This window comes from Xenopus laevis, chromosome 5L (assembly GCF_017654675.1).
Source record: "Xenopus laevis strain J_2021 chromosome 5L, Xenopus_laevis_v10.1, whole genome shotgun sequence".
Taxonomy (NCBI): Eukaryota; Metazoa; Chordata; class Amphibia; order Anura; family Pipidae; genus Xenopus; species Xenopus laevis.
In genome coordinates, this window is record NC_054379.1 from 148,661,518 (window position 1) to 148,681,608 (window position 20,091).

General features: G+C 41.6%; 1 protein-coding gene across 2 annotated transcripts in view; it reads left to right on the forward strand.

The window, feature by feature from the left end:
- Positions 1 to 20,091, forward strand: part of iah1.L (isoamyl acetate hydrolyzing esterase 1 (putative) L homeolog) — a 30,662-nt gene that overhangs the window by 4,085 nt on the left and 6,486 nt on the right. For both annotated transcript variants that reach the window (XM_018264005.2, XM_018264006.2), the window contains exon 4: positions 342 to 484. In XM_018264005.2, the coding sequence (XP_018119494.1) occupies positions 342 to 484 (143 nt within the window). The remainder of the gene's footprint in view (positions 1 to 341; positions 485 to 20,091) is intronic.

Consider the following 20,091-nt stretch of genomic DNA (forward strand, 5'->3'; position numbering starts at 1 on the left):
CTCATAAAAAAGGAAAAAACAGAAGAGAAATCGGTATAAAAGCTTGTTTACTCATATATTATCATTACCTCCTCTGTACTGGGTAAACATTGTATCTTTTTACCTCAATTGCTTCCTTCCAACTTACTTCTTTTTTTCTTTATTCCTCTTCTGTTTTTTTCTGTCATTGTTTCTTAAAAATAAGGGCAGTACTTAATCTGACCGTCTATCCAGAAGGGGATGCTCCAATTTGATGGAGAATCCTAGTTATACACATTTTGTTTGGAGTGGGTATTCATCGTACAGTTGCACATTTATTTTTGATTGAATGTAGCTGATTCCTGTTCATCCATATCCCGCAGAAAGTGTGATGTCATCAACAGAGGTCTTTCTGGCTATAACACAAGATGGGCCAAGATCCTGTTACCCAGACTCATCTCTGACACTGCTGAGAAACCAGTTGCCATTACCATATTCTTTGGTGCCAACGACAGCTCTTTAAAAGGTAAACGTATCATGTGCATGTCTGGTCTAAAGGGATCATACTATTAATGGGGTTGTTAACCTTTGAGTTAACTTTTAGTATGACATAGAGAGTGATATTCTGAGATAATTTGCAATTAGTTTTCATTTTTTAATATTTGTGGCTTTTGCGTTATTTAGCTTTTTAATTAGCAGCTCTGCAGTTTGTAATGTCAGCAATCTTGTTGCTGGGGGTCTAAATTGCCCTAGTAACCATGCATTGATTTGAATAAGAGACTGGAATATGAATGAGAGGCCTGAATAGAAACGTAAGTAATAAAAAGTAGCAATAATAATAAATTTGTAGACTTACAGAGCATTTGTTTATAGATGTGGTCAGTGACCCCAATTTGAAAGAAGAGTCAGAAGAAGAAGAAGAAGGCGAATAATTCAAAAACTATAAAAAAAAAAAAATAATGAAGTCCTATGGAAAACCTGCTTAGAATGGGTCATTCTATAACATACTAAAAATTAACCTAAAGGTGAACCACCCCTTTAATATAAATAAACCAATACAATATCTAAGCGCAGACAATCCAATTAACATTTTCGCAATATCCTGTAGCAAACAAGGGGTAGATACTAGCCTGAAAATTCTCAAGGTTGAATTACTGGGTGCCTCCAATTTAGTCTACCACCTGGTCTATATATTAATAGTAGGGATGCATGGAATCCAGGATTCGGTTCGGGATACGCCAGGATTCGGCTTTTATCAGCAGGATTCGGATTCGGCTGAATCCTTCTGCCCTGCTGAACCGAATCCTAATTTGCATATGTACATTAGGGGCGGGGAGGGAAATTGCATGACGTTTTGTCACAAAACAAAGTAAAAAACGTTTTTCCCCATCCCTAATTTGCATATGCATATTAGGATTCTGTTCGGTATTTGTCTGAATCTTTCGCAAAGGATTCTGGGGTTTGGCTTATCCAAAATAGTGGATTCGGTCCATCCCTAATTAATAGGGAATGTAAGAAGCACTGGTTCCCGCTCTCCGGAGGCTGCACCAGTAGCCACAACAGAGGCTATATCTTTTATTGAGCATTCCTGGCTGGCACAAGGAGGTAAGTCAATTCCCTCCTCCCTCCCCCCATTACATGCTGCCTGTCAGCTCTGCAGAAAGGCATTTAGTTTCACTTTCACTGCTATTCTCTCACAGAGATTTTCCTAGGCATTTAGTTTCACTTTCACTGCTATTCTCTGACAAAGATTTCCCTAGGCCAGGGATGTCCAAAAGGTAGATCGGGATCTACCAGTAGACCTTTAGCTGGTCATCAGTAGATCTCAAGACACTGTCAACACACAGTTTGTCTAAATCACCCTCCTGTTTCATGCTTTTTATTCAGATATTTATGTTAAGGTTACATAAAAAATGGATGTTTAAACATAACTATACATTTTCTCATGAATCAATATTTAAGTAATATTTTCTATGGAACAGAATGCTAACAATGCTTTTATAGATGTAGATCATAATGGGACAACAGCACTAAAAGTAGACCTCGCATTGGTAACTCAGTGCCATTCCCAGCGACCTTTCGCACCACCATCTGGCGATGCGTCTATTTCATTGTGCCCGTGTCACTGCACATGCACCTCACGGGCGCCATCTTACTAAGGTACTATACCAGAGCCCGGGAAACCTCTCTGGCGGCCATTTTGGATCCGCATCTCTCTCCAATACTGAGCGTTTCCAGCCTCACTGTCTCTCACAGAGAAGAACAAGGCACCATTCCTTCCTACCTTGGTGAATAGGTAGTTACGCTTCCCTTTCTCTAGGGGATTAACACTTCCCTCTCTCTAAGGGACCTACTGTGGGGTTTTTCACTACTTCCCTCTGTCTCCACAGATCACACTCTAAGGGGAGAGGTTGTTCACATCTCTGGACTCTCCTAATATTCCCCAATATCTTTACTTACTGGGTGGCACTATCTACATAGTATAGCCATGACGGGCAGGGCAGATGACCAGTCCCTTCCCAAGCAGGCAACTGCATGTACCACCAATGCAATTTAGTATTTGGCATGGGCTACTTGCAGACCTAAATTTGCTAGTGTTTTGGCTGAGCCAATATGTGAAGCCTGTAAGACTGCAGCAGTCACTGCACAATTACAATCCCACACAGCCCTACCAGCCAGCTCTGCGACATCTACGGCTAATCAAACGAGCTTGGATTCTTAATTGGTGTGCGCTCTATCTCTAGCGGGTCTACAAAACCTAGCCAGAATTCCAGAGACTCTAGATAAGGTCCTACAGCACCTATCTACACAGCCTCACAGACCGGTCACTCAGCAGTCGGCCACAAAGCGACCTCCCCTTTCCCCACTTGTTTTGCCTGATGTACAGGAAGAGGCATCGGGAAGAGGGACAGATCCTATCCGCAGATGAATAGGATCAGGATACCCCTAGATCACAATGAGAGGTCGAGAGCCTGATTCAGGCACACCCCACCTTTAGCAGAGCCAACCAAAAACATTTTCAAGAGGCAAAAGAAGTCTTCTTGTGTCTTTCCAGCCTATGAACAGCTGGGTGACATTTTTTAAAGCACAATGGAAAACGCCAGACCATAGAGTCCAATTTTCCATCGCTTTACTCAAACTTATCCTTTTACTGTACAGACCTTGGTCTTCACCCCCAGCAGTGGACCCACCGGTCTCTAAATTGTCAAAGACCACCACCATTCCAGTAGCCGATGCGGCTTCCTTTAACGATCCTATCGACTAACATCTTGAGGGTTTCTGCAAGTCGATTTTTACAGCAGCAGGCGGAACTCTCCGACCTATTATTGCCACCCCATGGGTATCCAGGTCAATGGAAGTTTGGGTGGAACAGGTGGCCCAACTCATGGCTCAGAAGACCCCTCCACAGACCTCTTTCTAGCTCCGATAGCGGACACAAATATATATATAAATTTGCGTAGCAGTCCTTGACACGGCTAAGCTCTTCACAAGGGCTTCGGCATAATCCATTGCAGCCAGACATTTCCTTTGGCTAAAAAACTGGTCAACAGATCTTACCTTGAAGTGGTCTCTGCTTGGTCTCCCATTCTCAGAAAACAACTTTTTGGTGCTGAACAGAGAAGGTAAATTCTCAAGCTACAGGAGGCAAGAGCACTTTACTTCTGCAAAACAGACCCAAGAGGACTACCTTCAAAAGGCAACCATTTTTTTTTTTTTTCGTCCCTTTCGCCAAAATCAGAGCCAGAGGTCCCAACATGAAAAGCAACAAGCTCCGACCCGCCCCAGATTCCAGTCAAGGCAGAGCACTTATTGGTCAGGAAGAAGAACAGCACCTAAGCCCGCACAGGACAAAACAGCCTCCGCATGAGGAGGTGCCCACCCCTGAAAGCTTACCCTTTGGCGGACGCTTAAGTCGCTTTCGGGAGGTGTGACAGCATAGAGTAGATCATATCTATCTCATAGAATTCGCTCAGCTACCTCCGAGGTGATTTTCCATCTCAAGGCTCCCTACCACAGAACCCAGGCACTCAGCGTTCCATGGGGTTCCACACGCCCTGACTGCCTCCACGGTAGTAATGGAAGTCCCTCAAAGGTAAAGGGGCTTCGGTTTCTACTTAAACCTGTTTATAGTACCCAAAAAGGATGGATCTTTTCCCTGGTGCTAGACCTAAAGGCACTAAACGACCATGTAAAGAAGCACCTCTTCAAGATGGAATCCATCCAGTCAGTCCTAATGTCCCTGGACATAGAGGATTTCAGGGCGGTGATCAACATCAAAGATGCATACCTGCATGTCCCCATACATCCCAACCACCACTGGTTCCTTCACTTTTCAGTGGCAGGAGAACATTGGCAATCCCTGGCACTCCCCTTCAGACTATCCTCCGCGCAAAGGGTATTCACAAAGGTCATGACTGCGGCTCTAGAGGACCTGCAACTGCAGGGAGTGAGTGTCATACCATACCTGGACGACCAACTGGTAAAGGCCCGTTCCATGGCACTGGCCGCAACTCATCTCCAGACACTAATGCTGTTAGGCTGGCAGATAAACTCCAAAAATCTCGATTCATACCTTCTCAGAATACAGAATATTTAGGGCTTGATCAAAATTCTTCATTGGGCATTTGCGGCTGTCATACCAATGCCTACCAAAGCTATGTGCCAGCTATTGGGATGGCGGGGGGGGGGGCTCAGCCTGTCACATGGCTGCTTAGGAAGTGAATAAGAATGCAATTCTGTATAAAAGCACATTAATATAATGTATAACTATGCTATCCCACAGTCACTTCCCAGAGACTATTATCCACTGTTCCGGACAATTACGGAAAGGTCAGTGATTTGGAAAACCCCTGCTTCCGATCATTCAAGATAACAGGTTCCACGTCTATACCTCTAAACCACAGTGGCATAGGTCCCTACTATAATTTCAGATTTAAAAGAGAGCTAAACCCTGAAAATGAATAGACCTAAAAATGCCATATTTTATATGCTGAATTTATTGCACCAGCCTAAAGTGTCAGCTTGTCAATAGCAATGATCCAGGACTTCAAACTTGTCACAGGGGGTCACCATCTTGGAAAGTGTCTGTGACACTCACATGCTCAGTGGGCTCTGAGCAGCTGTTAAGAATCTAAGTTTAGGGGTCCTCACTAATTATCAAGCAGAAAATAAGGTTGGTTATTATGCTTGTTTAAGAAACCATTTCTTATGCTTGTTTAAGAAATCATTGAAGCCCCTCTTAAAGGCATCTGCCCTCACAACATCATCTGGAAGGGTATTCCCCAACCTCACTGTACTCAGTTTCGCGTCTCTCTACTCTCTCCATCTCAAGAGTGCACTGCATACTCCAGGTGAGGCCTTACCAGGGACCTATAAAGAGGTGAATTTATGTTTTCTTTGCCCATTTTCTGCCCATTTTGAATTTAGTCGAATCCCCCTGCAAAGTGTCAGCATGGAACTGTACAACTGTGTGTGTGACTTCATTGGCATCTGATGAAATAAAGAGGTTCAGAGCTATAGTAATTAACCTTTTGATTGATTTGGGGTGGGAATTTTGCTTGTATTGTACTTAAAAAGGCCAGAAATGCACCTTTGTCTTTGGCATTATGGCTGGACTGGATGGTGGTGACTACAGTGGAGCAGTCATATCTCCATTAATATTCCCAGAGCAGATACAGCCTTGTTGAAGCAAAGTGGTTATAGCTTTTTCTGCAGCAAATCTCTCTATGTCTCATTAGCAGAGCTTTCATATGATTTCAACAAGCAAAGACGTCTGTAAGTCTGACTTCCTGTTCATCATTCCCTCGGGGAATACCTTTGGAAAATTCTACCATTTAGATACCTTTGCGGCATCTTACACCCGCTTTGGCAGTAAAGTACTCCAGTGGCTAGTTCCACATAGGCCTCTACTTCCCGCCCCTATTTAATGGGACTGCTGTAGTGTGTCCCCCAAGCAGACTAAAGAGAAAAGGAGATTTTGTGTACTCACCGTTAAATCTCTTTCTCTCCAGTCGCTTGGGGGACAGAGGACTTCCCTCCCTGGTTGAGGCCTTCACTTGTGTTTTTCAGACATGGTTGCTAATACAACCAACCTTTTCTTGTACATAGTTAAATAAGGCTTCATGTTTTATTGTTAACCTCCTGTTCCATGCTTTGTTACAAACTGGGCTGGTTCTGCCTGCGAGCTGGGGTATAGCAGGAGGAGGAAGGGCTAGTTTGTTTTGTATTTTATTGTGTCCTGCCTCCTGGTGGTGCAAGCTATACCCCATTGTTCCTGTGTCCCCCAAGCGACTGGAGAGAAAGAGATTTAATGGTGAGTCCACAAAATCTTATTTTCCCAAATGGAAGAGCTTTGTCTACAGCAAGAGGAATAAACAGATTATTATATAAACCTGTGAGTGACAGCTTGTCCCTATGAGTTAACCCATTAGTATAAACTCTGTAGTGGAATTCTAGGCCAACAACAGGTGAGAATTAGTGATATGCGGGTCCAGATTTTTTGGACATACACCCACACCCAACCCGCCCTCACCCAACCTGGCTTGGCGCCCGCCCGCATTGACGTCACTAAAGGGGCAAAGCCGGCAGAAATCTATAAATGGAGGAGCCAGAATTGTTAGGTCAACCCAAAGATTTGATGCAGCATCCTGCCTGAACCCTGCCCGAACCCTGCCGGACCCGCGGGTATACCCTCACAGTAAATGTCACTCATTATACTTTATACCAGAGACAACTCCCAGGCTCAATTTTTGCATTTTAGAAATGTCATTGCCCTTTCTCAAAACTACTAAATGTCCTATGGCAATCTTCTAGTGCTTGGGTGTATTAAAAGAAAAACACTGACATGATACAGTTACATATAATGTATTTTTATTAAAACATTTTGTAATAATAATAATAATAATAAAACATCATATTCTGGGGGGGAGGGGGAATTCCTTCCTGACTCCAAAATGGCAATCGCACCAGTCCCTGGTGGTCAACTTGTATTATAAGTTATCTTCTATAAGCCTATATTCCCTCATTTGGGGGTTTGGCAAAAGCAGCATTTTTCTCTATGTCTTCTGTAGCATCACCTATTGGGAATGAGAAGCCATCTCCTAAGCTGTTGAAGATTGGGAGGAACCAGTATTTCTTTTCATTGCCAAACACTTCTCTCAGATTCTTGCTGATGCTCACATTATAGGGATCAAACTCCTCTGTGCTATCATAGTCCTCCAGATCAGTTATATTCCTTACAGCCAGTTCGAAATGATCAAGGAAAAGTCGGACTAGCGTTATAGCGAAGAATGTGCTCAGGCAGAACAGCACAATGATGGGGACTTGGGATGGGCTGTTGGGCAGCTGATGAGTCCAGAATAGTATGGAGCAACAAAGCGTCACTTCGCTAGTGAATATGAACAATAGCGCTCCATACATCAGACCGAGGAGGAAGAACTTGTAGTTGGAGAATCCCACACAGTTGTTTAGAAATACGCAGTGATGATCCAGTTTCAGTATACAGACGTTACACACTGGGCAATGGTGGCACCTGTCTGGCTTTAACATTTGGCATGTGGTACAGTACCGAACATCTCCTTTTGGATCCTTAGTATAAATAGGCAAGTCTTTAGCCGCACGAATGAGGATCTCCTGCAGCACTTGTGGCCTCTCATCACTCAGGTACAGCTGCTTGTCAGATTCCGATAGGCGGAATTTTGCAGGAGGGACAGCGGGAGGCGTCATAACAGTCCGGAGATAGCACCACACGCACAGGAGGAACAAAAGGTGGAAAATCATCAGGAAAGTCACCTTTGCCTCTAATAACTGTACAGTGAATATGCACAGCTCCACCACAAATATATAATAGCAGGTAGCAAAGAGTCCAATGATGAATATAGGCAGGACCCGGCCGGCCTTCCTCTCGCCAGAATAGTCATCTTCTTCTGTTTCATTAATTGTTATCTTAGTATCTTTCTCTTCTTTTGACATAATTATAGTTTTGAAATAACGATAAAAAATAAGAAAATATATAAAAAGCGAAATAACGATGATAAAAAATAAGAAAAAATACAAAAAGCAAAATAACGATGATAAAAAATAAGAAAAAATACAAAAAGCGATAAGATTGAGTCTCTGATGTGTCACCACCAGCGCTCGTAGGTCTTATGACAAAGTGAGTGAGTAACATCAGTAAACTACTCTCCTCTTTATGACATCACAATGCTCTCTCTATTCTCCTCTATATGACATCACAATGCTCTCTGTATTATCAGCCAATAGGAAGCCAGATGAAAATGATCTGCAGATCAACAACTTTTCATGTACCTTAGGGTAAACAATGTAACCATAGAAACCAACTGACATGCCACTCCCACCATTCCTGCAGTGCAACTCACCTTTCCATACATTTAACCTGCCAACAGTGTTACAGATTTAATGATCATTACTAATTATTTTGGCAGAATAACAGTGAGTACATTTAAGGAAAGTTCAAAGAATTTTGCCCAATAAAGAGATCACTGGGTGCTATTTACTGAATTAATATTTTGCACAACTTATACCCACAGGCACTTTCTCTCCCAGTTGCCTCTCATTTCTACCCCTCTCCCAAATAACGTGCTGAAACATCTCCATGAAAATACATTACACCAGCCTCTCCTTATTTGCCAAATGGAAGAGCTTTGTCTATAGCAAGAGGAATAAACAGATTATTATATAAACCTGTGAGTGACAGCTTGTCCCTATGAGTTAACCCATTAGTATAAACTCTGTAGTGGAATTCTAGGCCAACAACAGGTGAGAATTAGTGATATGCGGGTCCACTTTTTTTGGACATACACCCAACCCTAACCAATCCCATAAAGTTTGGCCATTAAAGGACCCCTTTGGGCTTTTGGCTGGTTTGTACTTTGGAAACTATGTACACACAAAGATTGGGACTATAAATCCCCACCCATGTGACCCCCAACACACAATTATATATGAATACTTCAAATGTATAAAAGGCAATATTTATTAGTCAACACTATGCCATGATCTCCAAATAAAAACAGTTAAAACCAAACTAAGCAGCGCTGCATGTACAAAGGGATCCCTTGTATGTATTATAGATGTAACCCAGCATGGGTAATAATTGAATATTGTGGTGAAAGAGTGGCGTGTCTGGAGCCACCTGTAGCGAAAGTTCCAAATTATCCGTTGCTGGTATACGGTTAATGATAACCGAATTATAAATAATGAAATATCCCAGGTGTCAAAGTGCCAGAGTCAATAAGTATCAATAAAGCACCCCTTTAGGGTAGGTTTCCTCTTGATAATAACCCCGTTCCATGTTCAAGGGTGAGGAGGGATTATGAGCGCCTGCCGTGCGGCCAAAACCCTGTGGGTGGGTACGAAATAAATGGGATGACCAAAAGGACGCCTTCGTGGGGTGTCCTACAAATATGGATGTTTCCCAGGGCAGCCCCGCTCAACCAAAATAAAGTATATTACCGACCATGCGGAAGTCCGTGAATGACTGTGAGTCCTTAGAAAGACGTGTGGCAGCGTCTTCGTTCCGGTTCCGTGATGAGCAGTGTGCGGCAGTCCTGGCACTTGTGGACCTGTATAGGGGGATCCCCACTTGTATAGCGCGCGCTGCACCTCAACAGCCGTTTCGCCACAAGCGTGGCTTTGTCAAGAGGTCGAAGAGCCGGAAGTGATGTGCATTTTAAAAGGAAGGTCATGTGACCATGAAGTTTCAGATGCCCCAAGCGCTGTTCCGGATTCATTGTATCTAATGGGCAATAAAGTTGCATACGCCCAGCAATTGGGATTCCGCAACTTATGTTGCCAATTGTTATCTTTGAACAGTTTCTCTGTACAGTGTTGTAAATTCCACGTATATGGGAATCAATGCTGGGTTATCAGTGTAACATTATACTAATGAAAGTATTTCATAGAACAGCCCTATCATGCTTTATGGACACCTCAGAAAGCCAGACATAGTGGTGAAAATGTACCATTAAAGGTCAAGTAAACAATAAACTTGATCTATAAAAATAGAACAAATTCAGTATAGTAATTTAGTAATGGGGAATTTCACCCCAAGATTATGAAATATAATCAATACACACTAAATGTAAACCAAAAAAGGCAAAGACGAAAGAAGAAAAGGAAGAAAACAAAAGGTAAAAGAAAACCAAATAAGAAGAAAATAAACTAAAATAAAAAATTAAAAAATTAATTGACAAAATTGATGCAAGATTCCGTATTTAGAGGAAACAAATTTTGACACATACAGAGGGAGAGAAGGGGAGGTTTTGTTAATTAGAGGCATCACAGGCTTAGTCAACCCGTAGTAAGTTCGACATTGCCTTAATGCGTTATTGAATTATTTGTGAATAAATGCCTGAAAATTTAGATGTCCATTAAGTCCAAATTCTGACTTGTAAGTATTAAGTCTAAAGATCCAAGAGGTCTCCAATTGGAGTAATCTATTTTCCAAATCACCTCCCCTTATGTCTCCATGTAAGCGATCAATACCCTGGAACGAGCAGCCTAAGTATCGACCGCCATGTGAGCAATGTATGTGCTTGGCGATACTGGACAGGAGGTTACAGTTTTTTATGTCCCGTATGTGTGCATAGATACGTCTCTTTAGCATCCTGATTGTTTTCCCCACATACATGCTACCACAATGGCAGGTAAATAAGTATATTACAAATGTAGTGGTACATGATATGTAATGATACATGTCAAAATTAGTTTGCTCGTTTCCAAAGGTATTTGACATTTTTAGAAATTGACACTGTTCACAGGCTCCACATCTAAAGGTGCCTGGGTTCTTGCAACAGGTCCTTTTGGATCCCTTCCGAAAGTGGCTATGTGTTAGAAGGTCCCCAATACTTGTGTTCCTTTTATATGTGATTAGGGGTGTGGGGAAACCAGGGATCCTAAGGCCGGATCCCCGGTCAATATATCCCAATGTTTTTGAATAACGGATCTCACATCCCTGTCATTGCTGTTAAAGGTCAAAATTAATCTCGTATGTTCCTGATTTGCTGGTTTCGCAAGTACATTTCTTTGCCTATGAACATTATAAAGCAGATCTTCCCTATCGGTGGCCAGAGCTCCTTGATAAGCTCTATGGAGGCATCTTGTTTTATAACCTCTAGCCTTGAATCTCTGATAGAGTTTGTAAGCTTCCCGTTTGTACTCCTCCTCAGAAGAGCATATTCTTCTCAATCTTAAATATTGTCCCTTGGGAATGCCTTTTATGCATCCTGGAGGATGCATGGATTTGGCATGGAGGAAGCTATTACTTGCGGTTTGTTTGCGAAATAGGGTAGTGGTCAAAAGTCCTTGTTGGTCCTTTCGCAGTTCAATATCTAGGAATTCAAGCCTCTCCCTATTGTAATTGACCGTAAAAGTCAAGTTATACTTGTTAACGTTAAGTTTGGCCACAAACTCTTTCAATAGGGTGTCAGAGCCCTGCCAGATGATCATAATGTCATCGATGTATCTGTGCCATCGAAGAATATGGCACAGGTACATCTCATATTCGTCACTAGAGAATACAAATCGTTCCCATTCTCCAAGGTACAGATTTGCATAACTGGGGGCACATTTCGCCCCCATGGCCACTCCCTGTCGCTGCAAGTAATATATGCCATCAAATAAAAAAGCATTATGGTACAGAACAAATTCAAGTGCCTGCAAAATAAACTCATGTTTTTCGTCAATGGGAGTATGTGTTCGTTCAAAGACGGATCTTAAGGCCGACAACCCCAAACCATGGGGTATACTCATATACAATGCTTCCACATCTAGTCCCACCAGTATACAATCCGGATCCAGTATTAAGCCATTTATTTCCCTCAGAAGATGAGAAGTGTCTAATACAAAGGAGTCCAACTCCTTTACAAGGGGCTGTAATACTATATCAATATACTCACTGATGGGCTCAGTCAATGAGCCACAGCCCGATACGATGGGTCTCCCTGGTGGATTATTAAGTGACTTGTGGACTTTTGGTAGAGCATAGAAAGTGGGAACTCTTGGATGATTAACTTTTAGAAATTCACTTGTGTTCCCATCTATAATCCCCATTTCTCTCGCTTGATCAATGAGCACAAACAGCTCCTCCTTGAATTTATGCAATTGAGGTAGTAGCACCGGTTGGTACCACTTCTTATTTTCTAAAATTTTTTTGCACATAATGACATATGCTGAAGAATCCATAACCACCACATTGGATCCCTTATCAGAGGGTTTTATGGTTATTTCAGGATTAGATTGTAACTGTTTAATTTGCAAGAACTCTTCTCTTGTAAGATTAGGAAACTTGACATTTTTTGGGATCCGTAATATATCTTCCGTGACCCTTCGTACAAAAGTCTCTATTGCCCCATTTTCCGAAACATGGGGATATCGGCAAGATTTCTTCTTGCAAGAAGGTAAAGCAATGTGTTCACCTGAGTTCTCTAACCACAAATCCTGAATGTCCAGTAATATTTTGTGGTCCTCATCCACCCTTGGGTCATCCCACAAATCTAATAGGATTTTTAAAGTCTTGAAGTCTTTAGTGTCAAAAGAACTATAGTCTATAGTGTTCCCCAGATTACTTCTATTCCATTGAAGTTTTAAAAGTAATTTACGTGCGAATAAGTGAACATCCTTTACCAAAGAAAAGTGATCTATAGCTTTAGAAGGTACAAAAGATAAACCCTTTTCGAGTGCATGTAAGAGGGTAGGAGTGAAAGAAAAGTGAGAAAGATTGATTATTTGTAAACTGTCCTGAGGTGTGGACAATGTGCCAAAACCTGTGTTTATCACAGGTTGAGTGACTGTAAAAAACCCGCTCCAACTGATGATGCCGTGTCCTTAGAAAGATTAAGAGTGAAAGGAGCTTTAGTGCTTGTCTCTTCGACTATTTGTGATGTAGTGATATCCTTATGAAAGACTGTGTTAAATTTACGTTTCTTTCGATCCATGTATTTACGTGTACTATTGGAGGAAGTATCGGACCCACTCATGTCACTCTCAGAGTGGCTCTCCCTTTCTGATTGTCTAAATGAACCTTTTACATTTTGGGGCCCTGATGGTTTTGTGTTGCCCCCCTTGTGCCCTCTATTCCTAAAGGCAGTATGTTTTTTCTTGTTCCAAAGGTATGCTTTTTGCTCTTCATAGTCATGAGTGTCCCTTTCAAATTTGCGTTTTTTAACTTGCATGATCTCAATGTTTAAGTTTTCCATGAATGTTTTTAGATCATTGTCTAATCGTTTGAACTCATCATTGAGCTCGTACTCTTTTAGTTGGTCACAAATTTGTTTCTGTTGTAATTTGATGGACTCTAGTTCTTCCAAGTTGTGTTTTTTAAGTAGCAACATAAGTTTACAAGAACATTCATGCAAAACTTGTTCCCATTGAGTTTTAAATTCCATTGGTGTTTCCTCAAAGGAGGGAAAAATCTGTACACGTAGCCCCCTTGGTATAATACGGCGTGTCATGTATTCCTCCAAACAGATCACATTCCAGAATACATTCAATCTCCTACGTAACAGGTTTTTGCTCTTGGCCATTAGATGTGAAAGTGTGGGAATACCCATATTTGTGGACGTGGAAGACCCTGAAAAAATGTTTTTAGCTAGTTCAGCCCACTTGCCATCATCCAGGAAAAATTCCATAATAACAATTACAATAAAAAAGAAATAAGTAGGAAAAGAGAGAAAAAGAAAAAGAAAAAACCTATATATTGGTCAATATACAAATATTTGGTGCATACCATTGGTGTCCACCTGCACTTAAACAGGGAATACTAGTCCCAAATTAGTTACATAGAACAACAACAACGAGCTATAAGTGCAGTGTGGGTACCACAATTCGATATGTTGGTGTATATGTGGGGGCAGATGGGCTGGGGTGTCCTCCAACAGTTAAACATATGTACACACAAAGATTGGGACTATAAATCCCCACCCATGTGACCCCCAACACACAATTATATATGAATACTTCAAATGTATAAAAGGCAATATTTATTAGTCAACACTATGCCATGATCTCCAAATAAAAACAGTTAAAACCAAACTAAGCAGCGCTGCATGTACAAAGGGATCCCTTGTATGTATTATAGATGTAACCCAGCATGGGTAATAATTGAATATTGTGGTGAAAGAGTGGCGTGTCTGGAGCCACCTGTAGCGAAAGTTCCAAATTATCCGTTGCCGGTATACGGTTAATGATAACTGAATTATAAATAATGAAATATCCCAGGTGTCAAAGTGCCAGAGTCAATAAGTATCAATAAAGCACCCCTTTAGGGTAGGTTTCCTCTTGATAATAACCCCGTTCCATGTTCAAGGGTGAGGAGGGATTATGAGCGCCTGCCGTGCGGCCAAAACCCTGTGGGTGGGTACGAAATAAATGGGATGACCAAAAGGACGCCTTCGTGGGGTGTCCTACAAATATGGATGTTTCATTGCCGATATCCCCATGTTTCGGAAAATGGGGCAATAGAGACTTTTGTACGAAGGGTCACGGAAGATATATTACGGATCCCAAAAAATGTCAAGTTTCCTAATCTTACAAGAGAAGAGTTCTTGCAAATTAAACAGTTACAATCTAATCCTGAAATAACCATAAAACCCTCTGATAAGGGATCCAATGTGGTGGTTATGGATTCTTCAGCATATGTCATTATGTGCAAAAAAATTTTAGAAAATAAGAAGTGGTACCAACCGGTGCTACTACCTCAATTGCATAAATTCAAGGAGGAGCTGTTTGTGCTCATTGATCAAGCGAGAGAAATGGGGATTATAGATGGGAACACAAGTGAATTTCTAAAAGTTAATCATCCAAGAGTTCCCACTTTCTATGCTCTACCAAAAGTCCACAAGTCACTTAATAATCCACCAGGGAGACCCATCGTATCGGGCTGTGGCTCATTGACTGAGCCCATCAGTGAGTATATTGATATAGTATTACAGCCCCTTGTAAAGGAGTTGGACTCCTTTGTATTAGACACTTCTCATCTTCTGAGGGAAATAAATGGCTTAATACTGGATCCGGATTGTATACTGGTGGGACTAGATGTGGAAGCATTGTATATGAGTATACCCCATGGTTTGGGGTTGTCGGCCTTAAGATCCGTCTTTGAACGAACACATACTCCCATTGACGAAAAACATGAGTTTATTTTGCAGGCACTTGAATTTGTTCTGTACCATAATGCTTTTTATTTGATGGCATATATTACTTGCAGCGACAGGGAGTGGCCATGGGGGCGAAATGTGCCCCCAGTTATGCAAATCTGTACCTTGGAGAATGGGAACGATTTGTATTCTCTAGTGACGAATATGAGATGTACCTGTGCCATATTCTTCGATGGCACAGATACATCGATGACATTATGATCATCTGGCAGGGCTCTGACACCCTATTGAAAGAGTTTGTGGCCAAACTTAACGTTAACAAGTATAACTTGACTTTTACGGTCAATTACAATAGGGAGAGGCTTGAATTCCTAGATATTGAACTGCGAAAGGACCAACAAGGACTTTTGACCACTACCCTATTTCGCAAACAAACCGCAAGTAATAGCTTCCTCCATGCCAAATCCATGCATCCTCCAGGATGCATAAAAGGCATTCCCAAGGGACAATATTTAAGATTGAGAAGAATATGCTCTTCTGAGGAGGAGTACAAACGGGAAGCTTACAAACTCTATCAGAGATTCAAGGCTAGAGGTTATAAAACAAGATGCCTCCGTAGAGCTTATCAAGGAGCTCTGGCCACCGATAGGGAAGATCTGCTTTATAATGTTCATAGGCAAAGAAATGTACTTGCGAAACCAGCAAATCAGGAACATACGAGATTAATTTTGACCTTTAACAGCAATGACAGGGATGTGAGATCCGTTATTCAAAAACATTGGGATATATTGACCGGGGATCCGGCCTTAGGATCCCTGGTTTCCCCACACCCCCTAATCACATATAAAAGGAACACAAGTATTGGGGACCTTCTAACACATAGCCACTTTCGGAAGGGATCCAAAAGGACCTGTTGCAAGAACCCAGGCACCTTTAGATGTGGAGCCTGTGAACAGTGTCAATTTCTAAAAATGTCAAATACCTTTGGAAACGAGCAAACTAATTTTGACATGTATCATTACATATCATGTACCACTACATTTGTAATATACTTATTTACCTGCCATTGTGGTAGCATGTATGTGGGGAAAACAATCAGGATGCTAAAGAGACGTATCTATGCACACATACGGGACATAAAAAACTGTAACCTCCTGTCCAGTATCGCCAAGCACATACATTGCTCACATGGCGGTCGATACTTAGGCTGCTCGTTCCAGGGTATTGATCGCTTACATGGAGACATAAGGGGAGGTGATTTGGAAAATAGATTACTCCAATTGGAGACCTCTTGGATCTTTAGACTTAATACTTACAAGTCAGAATTTGGACTTAATGGACATCTAAATTTTCAGGCATTTATTCACAAATAATTCAATAACGCATTAAGGCAATGTCGAACTTACTACGGGTTGACTAAGCCTGTGATGCCTCTAATTAACAAAACCTCCCCTTCTCTCCCTCTGTATGTGTCAAAATTTGTTTCCTCTAAATACGGAATCTTGCATCAATTTTGTCAATTAATTTTTTAATTTTTTATTTTAGTTTATTTTCTTCTTATTTGGTTTTCTTTTACCTTTTGTTTTCTTCCTTTTCTTCTTTCGTCTTTGCCTTTTTTGGTTTACATTTAGTGTGTATTGATTATATTTCATAATCTTGGGGTGAAATTCCCCATTACTAAATTACTATACTGAATTTGTTCTATTTTTATAGATCAAGTTTATTGTTTACTTGACCTTTAATGGTACATTTTCACCACTATGTCTGGCTTTCTGAGGTGTCCATAAAGCATGATAGGGCTGTTCTATGAAATACTTTCATTAGTATAATGTTACACTGATAACCCAGCATTGATTCCCATATACGTGGAATTTACAACACTGTACAGAGAAACTGTTCAAAGATAACAATTGGCAACATAAGTTGCGGAATCCCAATTGCTGGGCGTATGCAACTTTATTGCCCATTAGATACAATGAATCCGGAACAGCGCTTGGGGCATCTGAAACTTCATGGTCACATGACCTTCCTTTTAAAATGCACATCACTTCCGGCTCTTCGACCTCTTGACAAAGCCACGCTTGTGGCGAAACGGCTGTTGAGGTGCAGCGCGCGCTATACAAGTGGGGATCCCCCTATACAGGTCCACAAGTGCCAGGACTGCCGCACACTGCTCATCACGGAACCGGAACGAAGACGCTGCCACACGTCTTTCTAAGGACTCACAGTCATTCACGGACTTCCGCATGGTCGGTAATATACTTTATTTTGGTTGAGCGGGGCTGCCCTGGGAAACATCCATATTTGTAGGACACCCCACGAAGGCGTCCTTTTGGTCATCCCATTTATTTCGTACCCACCCACAGGGTTTTGGCCGCACGGCAGGCGCTCATAATCCCTCCTCACCCTTGAACATGGAACGGGGTTATTATCAAGAGGAAACCTACCCTAAAGGGGTGCTTTATTGATACTTATTGACTCTGGCACTTTGACACCTGGGATATTTCATTATTTATAATTCGGTTATCATTAACCGTATACCAGCAACGGATAATTTGGAACTTTCGCTACAGGTGGCTCCAGACACGCCACTCTTTCACCACAATATTCAATTATTACCCATGCTGGGTTACATCTATAATACATACAAGGGATCCCTTTGTACATGCAGCGCTGCTTAGTTTGGTTTTAACTGTTTTTATTTGGAGATCATGGCATAGTGTTGACTAATAAATATTGCCTTTTATACATTTGAAGTATTCATATATAATTGTGTGTTGGGGGTCACATGGGTGGGGATTTATAGTCCCAATCTTTGTGTGTACATATGTTTAACTGTTGGAGGACACCCCAGCCCATCTGCCCCCACATATACACCAACATATCGAATTGTGGTACCCACACTGCACTTATAGCTCGTTGTTGTTGTTCTACTTTGGAAACTAGCCAACGTTTTTTCTTGCACTAATGTGCCAAGCCTACATCTCCCAGTGCATGTTGGGTAATGCTGGGGAGCAACGTGTTGCTTATGAGCTACTGGTTCTAGATACAAATTGTAATATGGAAAAAGAAAAGATATTTTTTGATGTTACTGGTCCTTTAACATAAGCAGTGTAAACATAGCCCGGCCTCTAGCCATGTATGGGTAACTTTGCTTCTGCTCCTTGCAAATGAGGTTTGGAATTGGCGCTCGTTTAGTTTGCCTTGATTTTGTATTCTACTGCATATTGTGCCTATCGCTGTGTTGGAAGGATCCATTTCACTTTCACTGCAGCATGTTTATTATGTGGGGGCTGAATACAATAGTCTCCTCTTTCATTTGCACTACACAAAGTACAGTATCCAGCACCCCAAATCTGGTAGCATTGGAAGTATTTGTAAATCCGACAGTCAGAAGTGGGTGGGATGAATTGTAGCTCTGGAAGTAATGCAGAAAATGAATTTGTGTATATATTGTAGATAGATCGTTGTACATAGCCGTTTGGAGAGTATAATCATGCTTTGAGTGCTACTTACTGGGCCCAGTGTTTGTATGTAAATCTGCTGTACATTTGTGCTGAAACCTAAACCTTTTTTTTTCTTATTATTTAGGTTTGTTCTCTCTAGCTGCTAGACTGAATGCTGGGAGTTGTAGTTAGCCACATGTTGGGTAACATTCAATGTTGTGGCACCTCCTACTGTAAGTGAATATTAGTGCCCCTGTCTGGCTGGTGCTGTCCAATCCAATAGGAGAGCTGGAGGCTCCTCTATACAGGGAATACTCGTCTTTTTTTTTTTTTTAAATCTTTGAAATCAGACATCAGCGTTTAATTGAGCAGGAGCTTTTTATTCTAATACATTGGGAAAATATGTGCCTTCCACTACAACTAGGCCCAGCTTTATGAGATGGAGTTTCTCTTTACAGCCCTTTAATACATCTACAATGCAATTGGCAGCATCCAATAAAAACTACAGATTGGACATCCCCATGGTCTGTTTTTATATTTGTCCAATCACCCACAGGTAACTGCACTGCTCTTTGTTGTTGTACTACAGCTCCCAGCAGCTTCAGTACTCTGGGCTGGACTGAGAATTAAAATAGGCACTGGCATTTCAGGTACACAGAGGCCCAAACAGCCCCCACCAGTCCACTAAATACTGACTGTCTATGGCACCTTATAGCAGCCCCTCTGGCATTTGCCAGAACCCACAGTCTGGGACTGTCATAGTAAATGAATAGTATGTACTATAGATAGCTAACCTGTGGCCATTGTGTAGCTAGAGTTCTGCATCAGCCATTTGCATATGCTGGGAGGTGTAGTTAAACAACCCTTGCCACAGGCTGGAAATCTCTCTGGTCCTATTTGAGAAGACTTTTGTTTCATGTGTTGGCAGTAACACACTGCAACTATCAAAGCCTTTGTACAGTTTTTTTTATCCTGTTAATTAAACTATTCTTTCCAGAAATCTGCCTTGTTGATTTGTCTTTCACCCTCTACCCCGTATACCTGATGGGTTCCCTGAGAAATCAGTAAATATTTGTATATTAGATTTTCCGATCATAGGCTGTATACCTGTGCTCGTTCCCTCTATATATAAAAGAATACACTGCACAGGTTCTTTTGGCTCTTGGACATGATTTAACAACAGTATAAGTGAAAGTTTAATGAATATACATGTAATAAATTTACAGTCAAGAATTTGTTCTGCCAGATCCCCGTTGGCCCATTAACATAGAGTCCAGCGAGAGGTCGATGCTCAGACTGCCTACAGGTGCAACTGTTAAATGTGCTTGATTATAATTTCTAACAAATTGTGGCTTCACAGAGCAATAACTTTTGGCTGCCGGGGTCAGTGACCCCCAACTGAAAAAAAGAGCCTTCCATCCCCAATCCAAGATCACCTCAATGCAGGGGCTCCTGTCAGCTCTGCAGAAAACGTATCAGGTACCTTTACAATTGCCATGAGAGTGCTAGGGACTATAGTATCATCCTGCGATTCCATATGCGCAGCTCCACACCAGAGCCTTACAGAGCCT